At 33.1% G+C, this 25,387-nt stretch overlaps 1 protein-coding gene across 2 annotated transcripts in view; it reads right to left on the bottom strand.

Annotated features, from left to right (window-relative positions):
• Positions 1-25,387, bottom strand: part of LOC114327929 (3'-5' ssDNA/RNA exonuclease TatD) — a 70,337-nt gene that overhangs the window by 20,916 nt on the left and 24,034 nt on the right. Inside the window, exons 6-7 of one of the 2 annotated variants that reach the window (XM_028276644.2) lie at positions 15,651-15,912; positions 5,110-14,001 (exon numbers count right to left, since the gene is read on the bottom strand). In XM_028276644.2, the coding sequence (XP_028132445.1) occupies positions 15,753-15,912 (160 nt within the window). In that variant the 3' untranslated portion in view covers positions 5,110-14,001; positions 15,651-15,752. Of the gene's footprint in view, positions 1-5,109; positions 14,002-15,650; positions 15,913-25,387 lie in introns of those variants that run through there. The other variant, XM_050648083.1, reaches the window with a different exon arrangement.

Below are 25,387 nucleotides of genomic sequence, written 5' to 3'. Positions count from 1 at the left end.
TTTTATTCTTTATTTAAATGACATAGAACTCTTTATTGATTGTGAATTTATTAATCTTTTTGCCGATGACACTGTGTTAGCTTTAGCTGACACAGATTTAAATTCAGCAGTTGCAAAAATGAATAAGGTATTGCAAAAAGTGGATATTTTTCTTAAAAGCAATAAACTAAAGTTAAATGTCAATAAAACAAAAGCAATTATTTTTACAACCAAATATAAATTTAATCTGTTGAATTTGAATAACGTCAGTATAGATATTGATGGTGAGCAGATTGAAGTAGTATCAACTATTAAATATTTGGGTTTTCAATTAGATAACTTTCTCAATTTTGATGAACATTTTAATTACATTAATAAAAAAATTACTAAAAAATTATACTTTTTTACAAGAATTGCAAAAAACTTGTCAACTTTCGCTAAACTAACGGTGTACAACACCATCATCCAACCTCACTTCGATTATTGTGCTTCTGTTCTACATCTATTTAATCTAAATAAAATGAACCAACTTCAGAAACTCCAAAATCGTGGTATGCGTATTATATTAAAAACCAATCGTTATACTTCTACAGTAACTATGTTAAAGACGCTTCACTGGTTTTCAGTAAAGCAGAGACTGTACTATTTTACAATGTTGTTAATTTATAAAATAATTAACTGCTTAGCTCCACCTTATTTTCACCAGTTTATTTGTTTTCATAGTGACATACATAACCATGACACAAGAAATAAAAACAACATTTATGTAAACAGAGTTAATCTAACCAACTCAATGTCATCTTTATTATTTAGGAGTTTTCAAGAATATAATCAACTACCCATGCATTTGAAGGATTGTAAGTCATTTTTATTATTTAAAAGTGAATTAAAGAAATATATAAAAGATTTGTGAAAATATAACTGTAAATTTTAGAGTTATCTTTTTTCAATGTATGTGTCTTTGTTATATGATGTACTTACCTTTTGTTGGCTTTATGTTTTATATATATTTTTTATTTTATAACGTATTATATTACCTATGATTTTATGTCAGATATATTTCAACATTGTGATTACCTGTAACAAATAACTTTTTATGTATAGCATAAGTTCATATTGTAATTTTTGTCTTAATTTATGTATATTAGGTTTTTCCTACTTCAAAATAAAGATCTATAGATCTTACCACAGTATATAGAGGTTCCCTCTTTATACACCACAGTACAGAGGTTCCCTCTTTATACACTACAGTATATAGAGGTTCCCTCTTTATACTGTGCCCTTACCGTGCGCCGCGCCGTTATTTACCACTTCTGTGAGTGGCAACGATGGCAGGATCTTTGTATCGGCCAGGACTGGTTCGTCTCTGAAAATTTTGCGGGCACGATGGCTCTTAAGCCGCTGTGGATTAGTATTCTTGTTACCAAATTTTAATTTGGTGACACGGCTAGGTAAGGGCCGGTAGGTACTTTATGTCCCGGTTAGCTAATCGGGACAGAAAATACCGACCGTAAGAATATCAGACTTAATAAATGCAATTTTAATTATTATTATAATTATAGGTAATAATTATAATTCCATTTATGAAGTCTGTTATTCTTAGGACCGGTATTTTCTCGATTAAACTCCGGTTAGTTAACCGTACCGGCCCTTTGGATTCGATTATTGCATAATATGCATTATTTATTATTAGGTTATAACTTGTAACTGTACTTGTTTACTATACAGATAACATATCTATACCTTTTTATCATATATAAATCATATTAATCGATTTTAATTACTTGTCGAAATATATTAATTAACAACGACAACAATATTATTATATGACATATAATAATATTGATTATACAGTACATTGTAGTGTATAATCAATAAAATAAAAATTATTTAATATTTTAGGCTAAAAATGACAAATGAATGTACTGATTAGTATACTAATTATACAATTTAGATTTTTTAATAAAGTATAAAGGTGATATAATAATACATATTTTACCTAAAAACAACAAATATGTTTTTAGTTTGTAGATACTTTATATAATTTCTTAAATTTTTCATTTTTTAATTTTATTTCTGTATTTCATCTATTTTTATAATAGACCTGGATCGCGCGTACCAAAAAAAAGTTGATTAATAGCAAGCTGAAAATTCACGGTGTCTAGTCGGACAAACTTTGATGTATGGGAACATTGTATATATAAAAATATTTATAAAATACTTCTGGTTTTGGTAACACTTTAAAAAAAGTCACGCGTCGCCACTGTGTAGGACATTTTTGTATAGAAGGTTATTCATGCTAAACCGCATAGTTTTAGAAATATTGACGAAAAACGTAAAAAACTACGAATTTACCGATATCTCCCTATCTCCCACCTCTCCCCACCCCTAAATCCGACGCTCAAAATGGTGAGACTTTTTTCTGAACATTGTGTGGACCATATAGAACAATTTGGTGTTGGAAGATAACTTTCACTTTGGATGTCTGGGTTATGCCATCTTTTGGATCAATTGTATCATACTATAGGGCAGACCTAACTAGACCAAATCATACCCACCTCTTTCTGTTTTCATCCATTTTGAAAAAAATATGACAACCTTGAGTAATCTGTCTGTCTGTCCCAGAGACTTTGTAAACACAACTCCTTGGTCATTAGACCAGATACAATGACAAATGAGATATCAAATGAAAGCGTATAACCCAAGGATGGTATTAGAGGTGAGAAATTTCGGGTGCAATCGGAAGTATTGCTTTAAAGTCGCCGAACTAGTACAAGCGATATATTACTCGACGCACCTTAAGAAAGACGAGCACAAATATTTACTTCCGGTTTCATGCTTGTCTGTCCGCAAATATAACTCCTCAAGCGATATACTACTCGACGCGCCTTAGCAAGAGGAGAATAAATATATCCTTCCGGGATTTATATCACTTCCGGTTAAAAAGGTGTAACCGGAAGTGCCACATTATAGTCGCAGAAATAGTACATGTGATACAACAATCATCGCGTATTGAAAAGTCGAGCTCGAATGTTTAGTTCCGGTTTTGATGTCATTTCGGGTTAAAAAGTTATGACCAGACCGGAAGTTTGGCAACAATGACTCAAAATTAGTGAAATCGTATATCATCATCATCATCAGGGCTTTTCATTCCGGGTGGAATGTTTGCCGCTCTTACTTAGAGCTCTCTGATTCGCTTATTGCGGTGAATCACTCCGCATTCCACTTGTATGTTGTCAAAGTTTGTTGTATGACTTGGCTTTCGTTACAATTTTCTTCCACTCATTTCGATATGTGCATAGTTCCCTCCAGTTTCTCACTTCCAGAATTTTGATATCTCTCATGACCTGGTCCTCCCACCTCTCTCTGGGTCTTCCAGTTTCTGGTTTCCATCTGGTGATCTTCTTAATCAGTAGGTCGTTTTTCCTTCTCTCTATGTGTCCCAGCCATCTCAGCATATGTGCTTTAATAAATCTAACTATATCTTCTCCCTTCATTATGTCTCTTAGTTCTTGGTTCAATCTTCTTCTCATTTCTCCGTTGTCTATTCTTATCGGGTCCATAATCCGTCTGAGGATTTTCCTTTCTAATATTCTCAATTTTTCTTCATCTTTATCCGTGAGGCACATTGTCTGTACGTAACTACTGGTCTGATTGCAACTCTGTATATTTTCAGTTCTGTATTTCTGGATAAGTTCTTGTCCTTCATAAGCCTATGATATCTCCAGTATGTTTTGTTGCCTGATAGTATTCGTTCCGTTACTTCTTCACTTCTCTTGTTTTGGCCATTCACTATTACTCCCAAATATTTAAATTGTTGGACTCTTTCAAAAGTGTAGTTTTCTATTTTGATTTCTCTCGTCCTGTTATCTTCTCTTCTAGAGCAGAATAGATATTTTGTTTTTCCTTCGTTAATTTCTAGACCTCTTTTCCGTGCTTCTTTTGCCAGGATTGTTACTGCTTGTTTTAATCTTTCCTTGCCTTTGAGGCGTGGGCTATAGTTCCTTTAATTTTGCTTTACTTGACTGTTCCTTCTACTGCTATGTTGAATGATGTGGTTGACAGGGAATCGCCTTGTCGCACTCCTGTTTCTATGGCAATTGATTTTGTGCTACCTTCTTCTGTTGTTACTTTAGCTCGAGATCCATCCATGGTCATTTTTGTTAATCTGATTAATTTTGCTGGTATATCTTGATTTTTCATTTCAATAAATAATTTATTTCTTCGAATACAGTCAAAGGCTTGTCTGAAGTCTACGAAGAGGATGTGGAATTCTATGTTGTGTTGGTGGCATTTTTCGATTGTTTGTGTAACTATGTGGATCGCATCTGTAGTGGATCTGCCTTCTCTGAATCCTTGCTGGTAGTCCCTAACTATTTTCTCTGTGAATTGAGTGAGTTTTTGTTTGATGAGGGTTGTTAGAATTTTATATGTTGTACCCAGTAGAGACATTCCTCTATAGTTGTTACACTTTGTTACTTCTCCTTTCTTATCGTAGAAAGAAAGCGTATATCAATCGACGGAAAATTACACGAAGAGTTCAAATATCGACTTCCAGTTCTACTTCCGGCCACGTTGGGTAAAAACGTAGGACTTATACGAAGTCCAATTGGTTGGTTATGACAAACTAATTAAAAAAACCAAGATATGATTATTCAACAGCAAGAAGACTGTGCTACTATACGGAGCAGAAGCTTGAAAAGTGTCAAGAAAATATATCGGACAGAGGCAGATTTTTATAAATAAATGCCTAAGGAAGATTCTTAACATTTACTGGCCAAACCTCATACCAAACCAAGAGTTACGGACAAGAACTAATCAGGACCTATATCTAAGATAATATTCAAAAGGAAATGGAGTTGAATGGGGCACACACTAAGGAGACCTGACACAGACATAACGAGGCAAGCCCTAGAACACACACCACATGGAAATATAAGACCAGGTAGCAGGTAGACCCGTAGAAACGTGGAAAAGAAGTGTTACGAAAGAAATTAATGCTATTGGAAAAACCTGGGCAGAAATAAAGATCAGTGCAAAGGATAGGACAGAATGGAGGCAGACAGTTGACGCCCTATACTTCGCATGGAGTGAATAGGAATAAGGAAGTAAGTAAGTAATTAAATACAATTTTGCACAAAATATTTTTATTTAAAATCTTCCATATTTTGTTCTTTAGAAAAATATTAAAACTATTTTATGATAACATCGTTTTTATTAAAAACTAAATTTCATTGCGTAAGATACTAGACTCAGTTATTATTACCAAGTAAGATCTTGATTTACCCAAGCGACTTAACCTAAGGCAAGTTTTTGAGGAACAGTACAGCAAGAATATAGTGTCTTTCTATTAAAATTGGTTCACATTTTAGTGCTCACAAATAGGTGCGCACTATAAAAATTGGTATTATAACAAATGAACGAAATATAACAATTAATGTTGATTTAGACGAGAGCGGAGAAAATAACATTTAAAGCGCATTAAAAATAATAGAGCAAAACTACCTCTCACTATTATTGGCTCAACTTAGCCTACTCTCGTCCTTAAAATGATGAATTTAGAACGTCTGCCCATAAACATCATAAAGATGAGAAAATCAGAATACTTTGGCCATATAATTAGAGAACCTAAATACCATTTACTTAGCCTTACAATACAAGAAAAATGGCTGGAAAAACGCTTAATATTACACTGGTATGTAAATAGGCGTACCAGTTTTCGTTTTTCTTAATAGAAGCGTTCTAGAGTTATTTAGAAGAAACTAATTACAAGACGCCATCATCTAAGAGCTTTGGCTCCCTTAGGAAGCATTTTCGGGCTAGATGACTTGAGTTCAATTGTCTTAAAATTATCTGAGGACTCTCCGGTCTTCGTTTGTCGGGATATTTTCTGAACGCAATGTATATGCTATATCTGTTTATCGGTTGTAGTTCCTACCCTGCATATCAAACGCGAGCAGTGCTGAAGACAGATATTTTTTTGTGGTGTTATGCAATTTTTAATTTGATCATCTTAACATGAAATCATTTAGTCCCGGCGCAAATTGATCCTAAGCGAACACAACCTGGCACCTGCGAGTTGCGTAGAGAGTTCTGCGCATCATAATATCAGTCAATACGGTGCCAGGTCTAGCCATGCGAACGTTTGTCATCGGCGTACAGTTTTCTGGTGTCGTGGGATGACTCAATTCTAAGTTGCGGTTTTGTTTTCGAGATGGACGTAGAAAAGCTAATAGAACTCGTTCGGAATTACTATTATTATAAACAACACTGATTGTGATTGGATTGTCGTTGCAAAAACTGCTTACCTATTACATATATTTATATCTTGTCTACATATTTTATTTTTAAGCATGAACAAGCCCGGTATGATGACACATTTTATTTGAGGGTTATGCGATATTCACAGATATGCTTAACGGTTTTTAGTAATGGATCATTTTTAATGATAATGTTGTGTAGATTTAAGAAATGAATGATATTTACAAAATTTTTATACCTATAGAAAAGGGATTACGCCATCATTTGTGACATAGTATTTCTAGGCCTGGATCCCGCGTACCAACAAAAAGTTGATTAATAGCAAGCTGAAAATTTGTTAATAGCTTAACGGTGTCTCGTCAGACAAACTTTGATGTACGGGAACACTGAAACAGGGGAAGTTTTAATTGTGGAACAGGTTAAAAATTTGGAACGTCAGACTACAAAAACGTTCCATATATTTTCTCGGACAGAACTTCCAATTGATTTGTTACCATTTCATTAAACTCTCATGGAAAAATTAGACTGGTGTTTATCACTAACTGGGAATTTTAATGAGTGAAACAGGAAGAACATGTCAAATAACAGGAATCATGTTTGTTAGTAATAGCAGTCTGATTTTTGCATGAGAGTTTAATGAAAGGGTAACAAATCGATGTTTTGTTCTGTCCGACAAAATACATGGGACGTTTTCGTAATGTGACGTTCCAAATTTTTAAACTGTTCCACTATTAAACCTTCCCCTGTTCCAGTGTTCCTGTACATAAAAGTTTGTCCGAATAGACACCGTTAAGCTACTAACAAATTTTCAGTTTGCCGGATCCAGGTCTATAAAGTATGTTTTGCTTTTAAAATAAAAGATGTCCTTCATTTTGTGTATGTTCATTTAATAAAAATAAAAGTTAAGTTTCTGTAATACGCAAGAGGCGGCATTTCGAAGACTTGCATCATATTAAAAAGATGTACCGCACGGCTCTGTAGTTAGTGTGGCTTTAGCCAATAAATCAAAGTTATGCGTTTACAAGAGCATATTATTTGAAAAATAAGGAGTACCATAATGTGTCATAATTATAATCTCCTTTATACAGATCAAAAAATTGTTTAGTATGTATTTCTAAATCCACACAATCATTGGAAAATGATTCATGGTAAAAAATATCTATTAATGACACTGTTATCGACAAAGTCGATCAATTTTAAACTTGGCATCATATATTTATTAGACTTTTGTTTATCGTTAAAAATTAAATGATGGTTGTGAATTGTATTTTTTGTGTTATATAATATTTTAGCAAAAACATAATCGGCAAAAATCTTATTTAAAACATGCGAACCGTTTTTGCAATCACAATCAATGCAGTGTTTAACTTATGCTTGTTATTATAAAGGTATGTAGAAATAGAATACTCAGTGTAAGATATCTTTTTCTGCAGTCACTTATGATCAAATTCGATGTTTTCGAAAGTCATACCGCTACGACTACTAGGGACGTGTAAGATATTTTTAAAACGTTACTAGTTACATGTACGGAACTACCGTTTTTTAGTTGCCTACTCAATTCAGTACAAGGATCAGATACATCAGTATTTTGTAATCAGTATTTGTACTCAGTACCACTGAGAACCGGTATCAATAGTAACCGTTACACGTTTGCACTTATTTTGCCCGTCTCTACTCGTTACGGCGACAGTCGACGGTCGGGTTGGCTTGTGATCAATATGCGCCACGCTAGAAAAATAACTGCACAGGTCACCGGTCCCACCAGCGCAGGTTGTGACTCGCTTAGGTTCAATATGCGCCAGACCTTACGGTTTGATGGTCGTCCTCTGCTGCGTTTGTCTTCTCTTGGGCGCCAGTCAAATTAGTTTTCTGGTCCATCTTGAGTCTTTTAGTCTCGCTACGTGACCTACCCAATTCAGTTTCAGCTTGGCTATACGTTCGACGACATCAGTGACACCTGTTCTTTTCCTTAGGTCTTGGTTCCTTATTTTGTCTTTTTTGTCTCGCCGAGAATCAATCTTTCCATGCGCCTTTGTGCCACTCGCATTTTTAGTGCTGTTGTTTTTGTCAGTATGAGAGTTTCTGCTCCGTATGTCATAATAGGAAGAATGCATTGGTCAAATAATGGCTTACCTAAGATACCTATGAAACCCGATAACTGATCACTTAGACGAGGCAACGAAGCATTAAACCTAGGAATTTTGTGCAGTAAGATGAATCGTCATGCAACTTTTTGCATTCGATTCGTGAGAGTGTCAGACAATTTTGTGAACTAAATTGATCTCCGGCAAAAATTTTTGTGCATGAGAAAAACCATCTTTAAGGTGCATCTCGAAGAGATGGAAAATAAAAAATTTAGGACTCAAAAAATATTGACGGAAATGAGTTCAATTTGTATACTTGGGGGTTTTGGAGGTAACTGAACACGAATTTCATGACGGCGATGGTCTCCAAGGTACCTGGTGCCCAGGGAGAAACTCGTCGCCTGGGACAACCGAATAATTCGCGGGACGATCGAATAATTCGCGAAATGAAGATTGGATCGAAAAATTGAAAAATAAGTGTTCAATATTTTTCAAAAATCTATCGAATGACACTAAACACGAGCACCCCACTCCACTTACTGGAGGTGGGGTGGGGGTAACTTTAAAATCTTAAATAGAAACCCCATTTGTTATTGCAAATTTTGATTGCTTACGTAAAAGTAAGCAACTCTTGTTCGAGACATTTTTAGAATTGTGGATAGATGGCGCTATAGGTAAATTATAGAAACGGTCTAATATCTCGAGAAATACACTTTCAAATAAAAAACCAAAAAATACGTCTTATATATTTTTTAAGAACCTATCGAATAACATAAAACACGACCCTCCACTCCACCCCTTGGAGGTGGGGTGGGGTGTAACTTTAAAATCTTAAATAGGAGCCCCCATTTTTTATTGCAGATTTGGATTCCTTACGTAAAAATAAGTAACTTTTATTCGAGACATTTTTTCGAATTATAGATAGATGGCGCTATAATCGGAAAAACACTATTTATTAGCGCCATCTATTAACGATTCTAAAAAATGTTTCGAATAAATATTACTTATTTTTTCATGAGAAATCCAAATCTGCAATAAAACATGAAGATTCCTATTTAAGATTTTAAAGTTAACCCCCACCCCACCTCCAGGGGATGGAGTGGAGAGTCGTGTTTCATGTTATTCGATAGGTTCTAGAAAAATATTAAATACGTATTTTTTGGTCTTTTATTTGGAAGTGTATTTTTCGAGATATTAGACCGTTTCTATAATTTACCTATCGTATCCATCATATCTATCCACAATTCGAAAAAATTTCTCGAATAAAAGTTGCTTATTTTTAGGTAAGCAATCCAAATCTGTAATAACAAATGAGCGTTTCCGTTTAAGATTTTAAAGTTACTCTTACCCCACCTCCAGGGGATGGAGTGGGGGGTCGTCTTTAGTGTCATTCGATAGATTTTTGAAAAATATTAAACGCGTATTTTTCAGTTTTTCGATCCAATCTTCATTTCGCGAATTATTTGATCGTTCCAGGCGACGAGCTCCACCTTGGGTACCAGGTACCTCGAAGACCATCGCCGTCATGAAATTTGTGTTCACTGACTTCCAAAACCCCCCAAATATAAAAATTGAACTCATTTCCGTCAATATTTCCTGAGTTCTAAATTTTTCATTTTCCATCTCTTCGAGATGCACTTTGAAAATGCATTTTCTCGTGCACAAATTTTTTTGCCGGAGATCAATTTAGTTCACAAAATTGCCTGACACTCTCTCGAACTGAATGCAAAAAGTTGCATGACGATTCATCTTACTGCACAAAATTCCTAGGTTTTGGGCTTTTTAGTGCTTCGTTGCTTCGTCTAACTGTAATCATCATTAATTGCTATATTTTGTCTTTAAACGTATTTAAATAGCTTTTATGACAATACATTTTTTGAGCCCAATTGCTTTTAAATATTAATTTATAATTTTAAAATGCACATGTAACGTAATACCTTAAAATATATCTAGGTTGACATTTACATAAAAGCATGAAGGAAAAACGCACGTTTTACATAATTAAAAATCTTAAAGCAGCTTTTACATAAAGTTGCAGTCAATCAAAAGGAACAATATATTTTTTTATTAACCCATTTGCTGCCGATGTTGCATATGGTTACTTCAGTCAGGTGCCGTTCAACAGAATGACTTCTAGTCGAGTTCCATTCTCTTTGATAGGCAGCGAATGGGTTAACTGCAATTGTGTTCATAGATTGTATCTAGACTCTCATAAAAATTCAACAGTTTCAAATTCCTAGTATGTACGATATGTTTTTCTATATTAAACTTCGAGCGGACGCGCTGTCGTAAATTTTACGACAAAAACACGTGATCGGACCCCCTCCCCTTCATATCACAGAGTCTATCGTGTCGAGGTTCTGAATTTGTGAGGTTCAGTATGTTCCTAAATTCACAATTTATTGGATGTACGTACAGACGTTTGATATCGACATCCTGAAAAATGGATCCCGGCACTAAAAAGCCTCAAGTGATACTAAATTACAATGAAACGAAAGGTGGAGTAAAGACTGTACACAAAATGTGAGCCGCTTACTCGGCCTCTAGGATAACAAAGATATGACCGTGTGTAACTTTCTACAATCTGATAAATAGTGGAAGGTAAAAATGCTCAAATCTTATACAAATTGGCCTGTCCTGCCGAGGCTCCTAAATATCGGAGAGTTTTCCTGAAAAATGTGGTATTAAGCCTAACAAAAGAGATCTTCAGATCAAACCTTAAGACATTTAGCTCAATATTTAAGTGCTTTCCTCACTTAAGGTCACATGCGGGCGCGGATACAGGGGGGTCAACGGGTCCATGGACCCTCCTATTGTATTTAGTCTATAAGTATATAAGTTGCAATGCGAGGCCAAAAATGTCTTAATTTTTACTTAGATTAGAGAGCGCAACCAGCACTCTTATCGACGATTTCACCTCTTGTTAGAGGCTCTTCAGAGAATGCATAGGTTGCTTTCTCTAATCCAGTAAATTTTTCGACACATATTAGTCCCACACTGCAACTGACGTGAATGGATTAGGTGACTAGCGTCATCTGGCAATTGAAAGATAAAGTTTTTCAATCCTAATAGCAACATCAATAATATTGAAAAATATTAAAAATATTACTAAAAGATTTTTAAATTGAAAACTTATTGGTACATTTCCCTGGTGACACCTCCAAGGATTCTACAATTTACAAGCCAAATGGATTTTGGAAGACGTCGGAAGACGGGGGTTGTGAATTGCATAGTGTAGAATTCCTTCCCTTTTGTCTTCAATGCAGCATCCATTTGGCTTGTAAATTGTAGAAGCCTTGGAGGTGTCACCAGGGAAATGTACCAATAAGTTTTCAATTTAAAAATCTTTTAGTAATATTTTTAATATTTTTCAATATTATTGATGTTGCTATTAGGATTGAAAAACTTTATCTTTCAATTGCCAGATGACGCTGACAGGTATTCGGTAGCTGTGGCATCGCTGTATTTGAGGTAAGTCTGCCCCCCCCCCCCTATTATGAATTTCTAGATCCGCGCCTGGTCACATGGTCGGAAGGTTGAATCTACCGAAGAAGAACCAAATAGAAATCCTCTAAAGCGCGGTATATGCCGGCAATGGGTAATGGAGAAGAAAAAATCCTCAGCCTCAATGAAGTGTTGCCGTTCTCAGTCATTTACATGCAAGAAACATTCTGCCATTAAGGTGGTTTGCAGTTATTGTAGGGATGAGAATGTTGATTCTGACTCATAGTCTCCTCATGGAGTATTAGGCGCTCTTACGTTTCTTAGCCAAAAGTGAAAGATGACTGATTGGCTGGATCTGCGCATCCTCTTCTGTTTAATTCTTTCGAGATTTCCTCTGCAAGTCTTTTCCATTCCTCTGTATTTCTCTCTCTCTCTCTCTCTCTCTCTCTCTCTCTCTCTCTCTCTCTCTCTCTCTCTCTGTGTGTTTGACTTCTCTACATCTCAGATCAATTCTTTCATGATCTCTTGTTACAGTTCTTCTTCAGCTATTATCGGGCCTTCCTCTTCATCTTCTTCCGTCTGTTTGGTATTCGAGTGCTTGTCTGGTTATATTATTTCGGTCCTTCCTTAGAGTATGTCCAATCCATTTCCATTTCCTTCTTCGTGACTGTTATTTTCTCTTGTTTTGTTCTTCTCCGTAGATCTATGTTTGTTATTTTATTCGGCCAGTATATTTTCAGGATTTTTCTCAACGATTTATTTATAAAGGTTTGTAATTTTTTAGTAGTTGTCTCTTCCTGTCTCCAAGATTCTGCGCTCTACAATAATATACTCTTAATACAGCTGTTAAATATTTTGATTTTGGTTAATTCTAATATATCGCGTGTGTTCCAGATTTTCTTTAATGAGTTATATGCATGTTGTGCCTTTACTATTCTTTTTCCTACATCTGATCTACTATTTTAGTAGATCTCGAAGTTATTTTTTGACAGAACAGATATAACTGAACATCATTAAACAAATAGCAGTAAACAATGGCTATAACGAACAAACAATTAACAACATTTTAAACCAAAAACTCCATAAGAAAGCCCTGAAATTAGTCTATCCACCACCACAGAAAGAACCCAGTACCTTCTGCTCTATCACATATACTGGCAAGATAACAACAAAGATAGCCAGATACATAAAAAAGAAAGGAATAACACCAGCTAACAGAACTAACAACAACTTAAGCAAATATATTAAGAACAATAAGGGCCGAAAGAGAAAACAACTGCAGAGTGGTGTTTACAAACTAACTTGTGGTGACTGTCCGAAAATTTATATCGGTCAAACTGGCAGAACCTTTGACAAACGGATAGCAGAACACAAAAGGGCTTTCAACAATAGAAAAACAGACACTTCTACATACGCACTTCACCTTCTAGATCATAATCATTCTTTTAATGAACAGTTTCAAATTCTGCATATTCAAAATAAAGGCCTTAAGCTATCTTTATTAGAATCTATGAAAATTAATAAATTGAAAAATAAAGATATAATTCTGAATGACCAACTCGAGAAAAACAGCTCCCCACCCCTCAACCTCTTCAGTTATAGACTTTAAAAAGGCAAACCCATAGTAATCTAAATCACTTGACAAAGGCACTCTGCCGAAACAGCTGTAGTCACATAGTTGTAATAAATTTTGTGAAAGTATAGAAAACAAACGTTTTCAGTGTTTTATTGTTAGATAAAATGAACTTCCATCAAGTAACGGTCGAATCCATCAATTATAAAAAATATTAGTTTAAAATATCGTAAAATATAATTTTTTATATCCTGGTAACAATTTCCCAACGTTATTTAAAGAACACATTATTTACAAAATGACGTAAATTTACGACACGCGTCTTCTCATGTAAAACTAAAGGGCGCGCCCGCTGGAAGGTTAATTTCAGGTTCCTTAAAACTTTATCAGTTTATAAGATACATATTTGGTCTGCCGATCCTAGATATATAAGCAAGCAACACTGTGTAAAAAATACACATAAAATTGCACAAAAAATACAATATTACTATCTAATATATAATAAAAATATATCTCTGTATAAATATATCCTTAAAATAGCAAGAAAAATATATAATGGCAACAATTCATTTTATCAACATTAACAACTAGTCAGCCTTATTCCAGTCAAATTTTATAGTACACATTTATGAAAATTTGGTTGTACGTTTTGTTGACGAGCTGAAATACATAAAATTTATGTTATTAATCTTTAAAATAATGATTTGCTTTTTAAGTTTATAAAGCAGATTAATCAAAAATTCTGTAGAATTACCACATTTTTAACTCCGATTACAACCATGCAATACTATCAATTTATTTATTTATTTATAGGACTCAACAAGCCTTGAAAGCCTAGGTCTAAAAATACAATTAATTGTTACGAGATTACTTATTTATATTTTTAGACACTTATATTTATTTAAATAAAAACACATATTTTATTTATTTTACAAACGTATTCTTTAATTTGTTTAATATTTAAAGTAATTTATATTAAGAACACTACAACATATTCAAAAACTAAAACATAATAATTTATCTAATTACAAATTATTTTACTATTCAAAAATACCATGATATAGTTACGTGCATACTATTTTTGAAAAATTTAAACGCATAATGAAAGATTACATTATTACCGAGGGCCGAAAGTGCCTGAAAACTTCTATAATGTTTATTGTAATAAGTTACAGGGGTGAAAAAAGAGAAAATTTATTGTGATGTTTAATTTAAAATATTTCATTCAAAAGAAACTTTTTGTTTATTCTAAGGGACTTTCGGCCCTCGGTAATAATGCAATCTTTCATTCTGCGTTTAAATTTTTAAAAAATATTTATTAGTTTTCTCAGGATATGAAAAAAAGAATGCATTTAAATAGCATTGAACCAAGATTTTGCGCCTACCCTCTTAAATGCAAAAAGGCTTGTATTGATTTGAATATGTTGAATATATTGTAATACCGAATTATATCTGGATAAACTACACACATAAAAAAATATTCACTGTGTATATTATTTCGTAATGTTCACTTTGATTGCCATCAGATGCTAAAAACGAGCAGATTATTCTGTTTACAGTTTACCAAACCATTTAAAAATAGGTTTAAAATGTGGAGATTAAGTGTATCTTTAAATGTAGATAAATATTTTATGTTAGTTTTTTAAGCTGTAGACCAAAAAGATTCCTGATGTTCATGGAGAACAGTTCTCCTATCGAAAAGAAACAGGTTGTTGTCAACGTTTTAAATCGTTTGTAAGGTGAAAGTTTAAATTCAGCGTTTTTTAGGCATATTTTCAATGCTTCGTATTTGTTGTCAAAACTCAAAATCGAAATATCATGTTATAGTAAGGTTCTGAAACTGATTTCTTGTGGCCTGTCTAAATTAAGTATTGTGTTTATACGGGATTAGCCACAGTTGATTGTATTGACAATTACATTTTATCTACAGAGATATTACGTTTCGACTTCCACTCCGGAAATCGTTTTCAAAAAAGGTTAAGAAATTGTGTTGAAAGAATGACTCTAAAAATTTTAAATATTTAAAATCTTGAATGGTTTGTTAAAATGCTGTAAACAGAACCTGAAGGCATGTTTCCACTATGTTCGCGCTCCTGCCACTGCTACACATAGTGGATACGTTCGCGCTCCCGGACCGTGCAACGGTGCGCGCTCCGCCACAGCGCTCCAATCGGTAGCGGTTTATATGTAGAGGAGCGCTTGCCGTATCCATTGGAGCAGTTGCACGGAGCGCAAGAGGTTCGCGAACATAGTGGATACGTGCCTTAACGCATAAGCGCACATATATTATGTCTATTATGGCAACTTACTTGCAAAAATGTCATTCCAATAAAAGTAACTTTGAAATAGGGCTGAATATAAAATTTTCAGCACAACATAAATAAGGTTTATATTGGCTTTCGTTGAGACAGTTACGATAGGCCAAACAATTTCATCGAATTAAATGAAGTCGCTAGAGCAACCTCTTCGGGCTTCTTTTTCATAAAAGCTGCTATCATTTCGACAATTGCAGGTAGTGAACAAGGTTCGTTTCGTTGGAAAGTGCAGTAGCGATGGAGGAACATCATCGATCTGTAACAGATAACATGTTAGTTCAACTATATTTTCGAAAAACAGTAAGTCAACTTAACGAAAAAAGATAAAGGCAGTTTTGTTTTTATTTGATTCAGAGTTGGACCACCATCTCCATATAGCTATTTCAGCATCTATGCCTTCAAACCTCTGAAACAAATATCAACAATCCTGCCTATTTAAGGGAAAACATCGCGATGCAATGTTTCCACCTTTTGAGGCGCAAAACAGCGACATCTCTCGTAATACGAGAAAGACGAAAAACCCTAGATACAAAGTTTACTACTTTTATACAATTAGAATAATTGAAATAAAAATAATAAACAATATTTTAAATCCAACAAATTAGAATCATACATACAATTTGAATAATTGAAATAAAAATAATAAACAATATTTTTTTAACGAAAAAAGTTAGTCGGTGTATAAAAAAGACAATTTGCCAAAATAACCAAAATGACAATTTGCTTTATAATCATATGTCCGCAAACGCTTAGTTTCCGAGATACGGGATGGTCAATTTTCTTTGCAAACTGACGATTTATTTATTGTTTTAAAACCAGTTAAGATATTTTTTTTTTATTATTATTAAACACAGGCTGTGTTTAGATTACTGAAATCTGGTCATCAGTTGACCAATTATCAGTTCTTCTTTAACTTATATTACTAAATGATACATAATCTAAGATCTTAACCCTATGGTGTCCTCTTATTTTTTTAACAAGAATGAAAATTTAAAAACTAAAACTAACACACAATACAACACTATGCTCTGCTTTTACACTAACACTTTACACTAACTCAAATGGTTTTCTTCGTTTGAGTCTTCTTTCTAGCCCAGTATTATCGAGGAGCTGGATGGCCTCGATGTTTACATGACTATGGAGCCGTTGTTCGTGACTACCTGCCATCTTCTTGATAACTTTGTCTACATCTTCCATCTCAAGATCCTTGTGGAGGTCGACATTTCGGATATACCAAGGAGCATCAACGATGTTCCGTAATACTTTATTCTGGAATCTCTGGATAATCTGAATATTACTTGAATTGGCACAGCCCCAGAGTTGGCAACCATACATCCATACTGGTCTAAGTATTTGTTTGTATAAAAGTATTTTGTTATATGTGGACAATGCAGAGTTTCTTCCCATCAGCCAATACATTTTTTTGTAACGGATACCTAATTCTTCCCTTTTCTTTTTAATGTGGACTTTCCAGCGAAGCCTTGCATCAAGTGTGATACCTAAATATTTTGCAGAAGATGCATATGGTATTTGGGCATCATGTATTCTAATTGGAATGTTTTCGATTTTTTTATTTGTAAAATTGACATGAATAGATTTAGATTCATTTAATTTGATTTTCCATTTTTTAGTCCAGTTGTGTATTTTATTGATTGCCAACTGTAATTTTTCTGCTGCTTCTTCGCTGGTATCACCTACTGCTAAGATAGCAGTGTCATCTGCAAATGTGGCTATAGTATCATTTTCCATTTCAGGTATATCGTATGTGTATAACAGGTAGAGAACAGGACCTAATACGCTCCCTTGAGGGACTCCTGCTCTGATTTCTTTTAGATCAGTGTACACGTCTTCTTGCTTAATTCTGAAATACCTGTCAGATATATATGATTGTAAAATTTCTGAATATTGTTTAGGCATAAGAATTTTGAGTTTGTAGACTAAACCTTCATGCCAAACTTTGTCGAAGGCCTTAGCTACGTCTAAAAAGATTGTAGAACCAGTTAAGATATGCAAATCAAATTTGGTGGGTTTCAAGTCGTAGTTATTGCACATTTTTTGACATACAATTAAGCATTTAATATTCACCATTGACGCGCAAACGGGTAATATGAGCGATAATATTACCCGTACGCACGCCAATGGTGAATATACAATTTGTAATTGTATGTAAAAAATGTGCAATAACTACATCTTAACACCCACCAAATTTCATTTGCATATCTTAATTGGTTTTAAAGCAATAAATAAATCGCCAGTTTGTAAAAAAAATTGAACATCCCGTATCTCGGAAACGAAGCGTTTGCGGACATATGATTATAAAGCAAATTGTCATTATTTTCTCATGTAAAATTACCCCTTAAAGTTTGTCGCACTTATTTAGAAAACACCCTGTACTGATGACGAACATGGCCAGTTGTTAAAGTACCTAACTTTTTTATTATCCAACATAAGCGAATGAATCGAAAGATAAAATGTTAAGAAAACCTGAGGCTATAGTTGGGTTTTAATTTCAGTATTTTATAAATGATAGAATAATCCACAGGGTGATGCGAAGTTTGACAAAAAAGCACAGTTAGATTCGTACACCCGGTATACAATGACAGTTTGACTGTCTAGCAATAATATTATTACAGCGATATTATCAATGTATAAGGTATAACGTGGTAAAAAATCGCTTAAATCGGACAACAGGTTTAGGAAATTCGAAACATCAAAAATGACCAAATTTTTAGTGGTTCGATTTTTTTGCACCGCAGTGTATATAAATAATACAAAAATAAAAACAAACTTTGTTATGATATGAAATACATAACAGTGAAGGTCAGGTTCATTTTATATAGAGCAAATGCCTTAATATCTAAAAATAAATATGAATGTGTATACTTGTATACTTATACTTGAAACGTACGTGAATATATTATCATGGTTAATAATAAACTTTCCGAATTCTGAAGTGATTTATAATAATGAAATTCGGTGGACATAACGTCTTGGGAAGATACTTTTTTAATAAAAATAAGTAAATGTGCCTGAAATTATGACTAAAAGTTGTAGAATTCTTTTTGTTACCGTTGGTTTAAATAATCCCACCCTTCATCACCACCTTGAGTTGTTTGTGGCCCTAAATTATTTCAAGAATCTGTATTTGAGCTTGACGCATCCATCATTTTACCATAAATTTAACCAACCCGATTACATAACCTTCCTTTCTAGCGCCTTTTTGTAAACTTCTCGATATAGGCTTACTTTCTAAATTTTTCGAGTTTGGATAAGACTACAACATTTTTGCACAATATCTGGTTACATAAATATACTGCCTTTGTAGTCGGGTGCCATATATCATTGAGGGTGCACTGTGATGGACAAAGTCCGCATATTCTCAGGTGTTCCACATTCTGTATTTCTCCACATTCACGCCATTCCTAGTATGGATATAAGGAGAAGTATCACCGATACCGTACGGCTCTCTAAGTCTATCTAAGGCACATATTGGACATCTTGGGTTAAGGCACATATTGGAATCAAAGACAATGAATATGTAGACTATTTAGCTAAGACCAGTGTAACATCAGGTTCTTTATTGTCTTATGATTTATGTGTACCAGATGCCATTACAATTTTTAAAAGAAACCAGCTATCGATATGGCAAGATCAATGGAATCTTTACTGCTTCACAAACAATTCTAGATACACCACTATACAACCATTTATTCCACAAACTACTTGGTTTAAGTTTTTTAAGGCTCCACGTAAATATATTACCACCATAAATGAACCGCGTTATGTAATAGCGGATTAAGCGCCAAAATGTAGTTTTGAGATAAATCGGTTTAAAGATTTTAAATTTGTTTTTGGTACTATTTCTAAAATATAGTACTGACATGTTTCATATTTAATATATTAATGCAAATGTAAATAGACTTTTACATGTGTTTAAAATTTTTTAAAAATAATTTATATTTTAAAAGTTATTCGATCAAATGTCGCTTAATTCGTTAATGATTTTTTAAGATATGCATGAGTTAAGATCCGAATACCGGATTAAGAGACATATTTGGCGCTTAATCTGATGTTACCTTACAAAGGATGTCTTTTAATTCGATATCTTTAACGTTAGTAAATATGTTATGTTTTGTAATAAAGAATTAACCGACTATTCGTGGCGCTTGATTCGTTATTACACTTACAAAGATGCGGATTTTTGTTTATGACAATGGATTATGTACCATTATTGGCGTTTAGTTCGATATTACAAATCCTAGTGTGGGATTTTTTTTTAAGAAAATAAAAAATGTCGTGTAATACAGGCATTTAAAAACAGCTTTTTTAAATTTTTTTACAAAAAACATATTTTTATACATAGATTTGCACCCTAGCTGCAAGATGGCACTATTATCTCGATTTTGGACTTTTGGCGGTTAATCCGTTATTACATAACGCGGTCCAAATCGACTACGCTTTGGACATGCGTGCTATCCAAGTCATTTATTTAAAATAAACGTGATTGAAGACGATAATTGCAAACATTGCGGAAAACTGGGTGATCTTGATCATATCTTTTTTGAATGTACTAAGTTTCAACAGCATTCAAACTCCCTCTATCAAAATTAAATCAAAGGTTAGAGCGGGATAAGATGGTCAAAAATGCCCCCGCACCGATCAGCCCCGCTACTTATGTTTTCTATAAAGGATATAAAATTATGCCCCCATACAAATTTTTAGCTTCCCAGAGGTCCTCGAACGTCTTAAATCGAGAAAAAAAGAATTTTTAGGTTTTATTTTTTTTATGGGCGCAATTATACTTTAAAAAATCTGAAAAAATTCAAGAGGTTGTATCTTTTGAATACAAAACAACCTGATTTTTTTCAGATTTTTGTAATAAAAAATGAGCTCAGGAAAATTTTTTGAAATTTTCAAAAAACTTTTAGGTTATGGTAATATGATTTGGCCAACTTTTAAATAGTATTTTTTTGTCTACTTTTTGCCGTTCTTTTGAATGGCAGAAGCAGAATTTTTAATATCTGAGCGGAAAGAACGAAAAAACCGTTTTTGGCTGTCTTGAGATGCATCTCGGGACAGCCAAATTTAGGATTTAGGATCCTGACTACAACAGCTGAAAAAAACACTAAAAGTGTGAATTTTGTCATAAAACTTGGTATGTGGGGTTATTAATAATATTTTGACAACTGTTAACAACAAATAACTTTGATATCTCTAACGCGAAGCAAATCGAATCACATATCGAAAATTCACCCTGTTTGTGGATTCGCAGTAGGCCGCGTCTAAAATTTAAATTTCAGTTGACTATTTTAAAAATTGTGAACCATCACCCTGTATGACATTATGACTGTCTACATAGGGGTCTTAAATGCGACACACTGTATCTTATCAATTTTATAATTTATTGCAACTAATATAGTCGTATTTTTTATAGATTCAAAATATACAATCAAAATACTGACTAATTCACTAATTTTATCATAAAAAGTTCAATTTGATTGCATTGAAGTGTGTGTGTGTGTGTTCACAAAGAGGGGATGGCATTAGATGAACTTTTTGCCACAGATATTTGGAAGTTGAAGATTGAAGATGTCATATTAAATTTTCATTTTAGAATATTTAAGAAATTGTATGATAATATCATTAATAGTTTTGGTGTTGAAGCTTAGTAGGTGTGAAATATTCAGCGGTAAACTTACATTCTGCTCCGGAAGTATTGAACCAATTAATGTGTAATAATATAATATAATATAGAGTGAATTTTATGTATGGAAACCCTTAATTATCTCGGAAACGGCTTGCACGATTTTTATAAATTGTGGTGGGTAGGTGTTCTCTAATGTGGCCGATATTATAGTAATAACTACATTGTTGTCAGATCTTCCGTTTTTCGGAAAATCTAATTAACTTTCTTATTTGAAATGGCACACCCTCTATATTTTTTGTGTTTTGAAGTCCTTAAGAAATACTGATTATTTTCCATGTTATATTCCCTATATCTAAAGGCCATAATTTCGGAGTTATTGCTACATTTATTTAAAAAAACTTTTTAAACAAATTATAAAAATCAATTTTTTCGGCCCAATTAGACATTATTTTACGTTCTTTGGACCATTGGGAACAAAATTTATGTTGTAATTTTTCTCTAAAGTTAATCGTTTTCGAGTTTCGTAAATAATTTAAAACTGAAAAAAAATCGAATAATGACGATTTTCAAGGTTGAAAAACACAAAAAATATTATTTTTGAAACTGCGAAGTACAAAAATTCAAGCTAAAGCCTTATTTTATCAGTTAACAATAAGTAATTTGAGCTGGTTTCATTCTAAAATATTGTTTTTTAGTTGTTAATGCAGCCCGATCGCCCGTCCTCTCATATGCGCTTCATTAACATTTATTAAAAAGCAATGTTTTAGAATAAAACGTGCCAAAAAAATTTATAGCGAGCCCCTGGAAGAAGGGTGTAGCTTGAATTTGAGTACTCCGCAGTTTCAAAAATAATATTTCTTATTTGTGTTTTTGTACCTTGAAAATCGTCATTATTAGAATTTTTTCAGTTTTAAATTGTTTCTCTAAAACTCGAAAACGATTAACTTTAGAGAAGAATTACAAAAGACCTTTTTTGTTCTCAATGATCCAAATAACGTAAAAATGTCTACATGGGCCAAAAAAACTGATTTTTATAATTTGTTTAATTTTTATTTTATTAAATGTAGCAATAACTCCGAAACTATGGCATTTAGGTATAGGGAATATAACATGAAAAATAATCAGTATATCTTAAGGACTTCGAAACGCAAAAAAATATACAGGGTGTTCCATTTGAAATAAGAAAGCTCATTAGATTTCCAGAAAAATGGAAAATCTGATAACAATGTAATTATCACTGTAATATCGGCTGCATTAGAAAACCCCTACCCTCACTCTATTATATTATATTATATTAATACGCATTAATTGGTTCAATTAGACCTGGATCCCGCGTAAGAAAGAAGAGCTGATTAATAGCAAGCTGAAAATTTGTTAATAGCTTAACGGTGTCTAGTCGGACAAACTTTGATGCACGGGAACACTGGAACAGGGGAAGTTTTAACTGTGGATCATGATAAACGTGTCGTCCTGACAAGTTTATGATTGTGAAAAATAGCAAGTTGTTTTTAAGTTTATTCGATAGCCAACGTTATGTAATATATGAGAAAATGTTTGTCCGACAAAAATGTTGGGCATTTTAACGAGTCCGACACGTAGAACATGTCACATCACAGGAATTATGTTGGTGATGAATAGCAGTCTGATTTTTGCATGAGAGTTTAATGAAAGGTTAAAAAAGCAATTGGAAGTTCTGTCCGACAAAATTAATGGGAATTTTTCGTAGTCAGACATTCTAAACAGGTAAGATATAGACAAAAATGCTGGTGATAAATAGCTTTCCGACAAAGACGAAATTTAATTAAGTAAATTATTCCTTACCAAGAATGACTGTTGTCGGAAAAAAATAAGGGGTAGATTTTGTAGTTGGACAATTTAAAAAAATAATTTTTGAAATTTCAATAAGGGGTGATTATTCTATGTCAAAAGTACCTGCAATCAATTACAATCGATATCTTTCGATTTATCTCAACATCATTTAGATACCTCACTGTAATACATTTATAGTAGATCAGGCAAATTATATTATGGATTGAGTGGTGTAGCTATCTTTGTCTGCCACATGCGCGGCATCGCTTGGTTAAAAGAGATAGATAGACCACCTATCGACTTTTTGTACTGTATTCCCTGTCTACCCTTATGTATATGAATACATTTCCATTTAAGAAAAACTGTCACTTTTGACAATAATTCATAATAAATTGCAATCGTAACTTAAAATTTAAACTAATCGATTTATTTTGGCAGCAAATTATTTCTAACCATGTGACATATTAATTACATTATTATTTCATTTGTAGAAAGTTGAGAAAAATTACGTTATACAATTTTAGTAATAATTTATTTAGGTACCCTTTTTCAATCAAGCAAAGCATTATAGCACGAAGAATGATATTCAATAGAATTTTCACAATTATCTGGCAACTGAATATCATTGAATTGATGACCAAGTATTTTACTAACTTTGTAAAATGTTCGAAAATTACTCAAAAATGTTCCGTTGAATGGTTTCACTTTTGATTTGGCGACTTAAAATTTAAACTGTTGACACTCAAAAATAGACACAAAAATACTCCATAGTTAATATAAATTTTAATTTACAACACACGTGGCAAACAGAAACTCAGAGACCATGTACTTTCAAATACTACTTTGTATAGCACAAAATGTCACACTGACAAATGCAGCCTTCTAATACATACTTCTAAGCATAATGTGTCATATTTACGTCTATTCTTATAAGCACCAACGTTTTAAACTCTTCACATTTTTCAATGTCGTTTACAGGGTTAAGATTTGAGTATGGAAAAAAATGTACACAACGTTTTTTGTAGGAAATTTTCCGTACTTTCTGATGCGCCTAATTAGAAAACCCTAAGAGATTGCTTTCACATGTTCTTTGACATTTTTTATTGTCATTTTGAGAATATCTAGAACAAACTCCACCCAAAAAAATAATTGTTTTGCAATATATACATGCATTGATACTTACCTCACTGTTTTTGGAGTGTGCATGTATATATATGCACATGCAAATATGTGAATATAAATAATAACATACAACTAAAATAGCTTTATCAATATGTGACTAATGCCCGATTTCACCAACGATACCTAAACAGTTGCCTTATTAAGTAATTCTTATCGATAGACACTTCCTAAGTCTATACAATAGCGTTTCACAACTAAAAGAACTGCTTATCTAGGAAATTCTTTGCTAGGTATTAATTCGGGTACGTTTGAACTATTTTTGATAAATAAAAAGAAGAATCAGATGACATTACATTACTTTTTGGATTATTTGTCATTATTGTTTGTTTTCCAAGTTGGTTTTATTCAGTTTTGTACTGTTTAGTTATTTTATTTAGTAGTTAGTTATTTGTGAATTAAGTTTGTTAAATTTTGTATGTTATTTGTACAGGGAAATGGAGGAAAAGAAAAGAGTTGTAAATTTCACATAGGTATGACGAAAAATTAAAGTTAGTTGAATTGTCATTAATGGAATCATTTTAAAATAAATAATATGTTGAACATTGCTTCTTTTATTATTAAATTTTAATGACACACTTTTAGTGATATCATGAATGTGTTTTTGAAACACAACACTAGTTTGTTAGGTAGTAGGTAGACTACATAATTTTGTCAATAGACCTGTAAAAAACTTTTTTTTTCTATATATGATTTTCTATATTTTCCAACACATAATATATTATTAATATAAAAGAAAATACACAATTACAACTAATATACCTAATATTACAGAATAACAGAAAAATTAAGGTAAAAAGCAAATTATTGACAAACGTCACAAGTACATTAGTCAAAATTGTAAAAAAATAACCTGACTGTCAACGATAAGTAATACCTAAAGTTTAGGGAGATCGAAAAACGTATCCTACCGTAAGGTAATGCTTAAGCAATTTAGGCAATTCTTATCGTATGGTGAAATCCGTTTTAGAGTTAGGAAGTACCTAAACCCACTTAGGTAATTCTTAAATATTTAGGTATCGTTGGTGAAATCGGGCATAAGTCATTCTGAAAAAATGTTTTTTATTTATTTCCTTCGATTTGCCCAAACTTTTTG

This window comes from Diabrotica virgifera, chromosome 4 (assembly GCF_917563875.1).
Source record: "Diabrotica virgifera virgifera chromosome 4, PGI_DIABVI_V3a".
NCBI classification, from domain to species: Eukaryota; Metazoa; Arthropoda; class Insecta; order Coleoptera; family Chrysomelidae; genus Diabrotica; species Diabrotica virgifera.
Note: the sequence above shows the minus strand (reverse complement) of the source record. Positions and strands in the feature narration are given on the sequence as shown.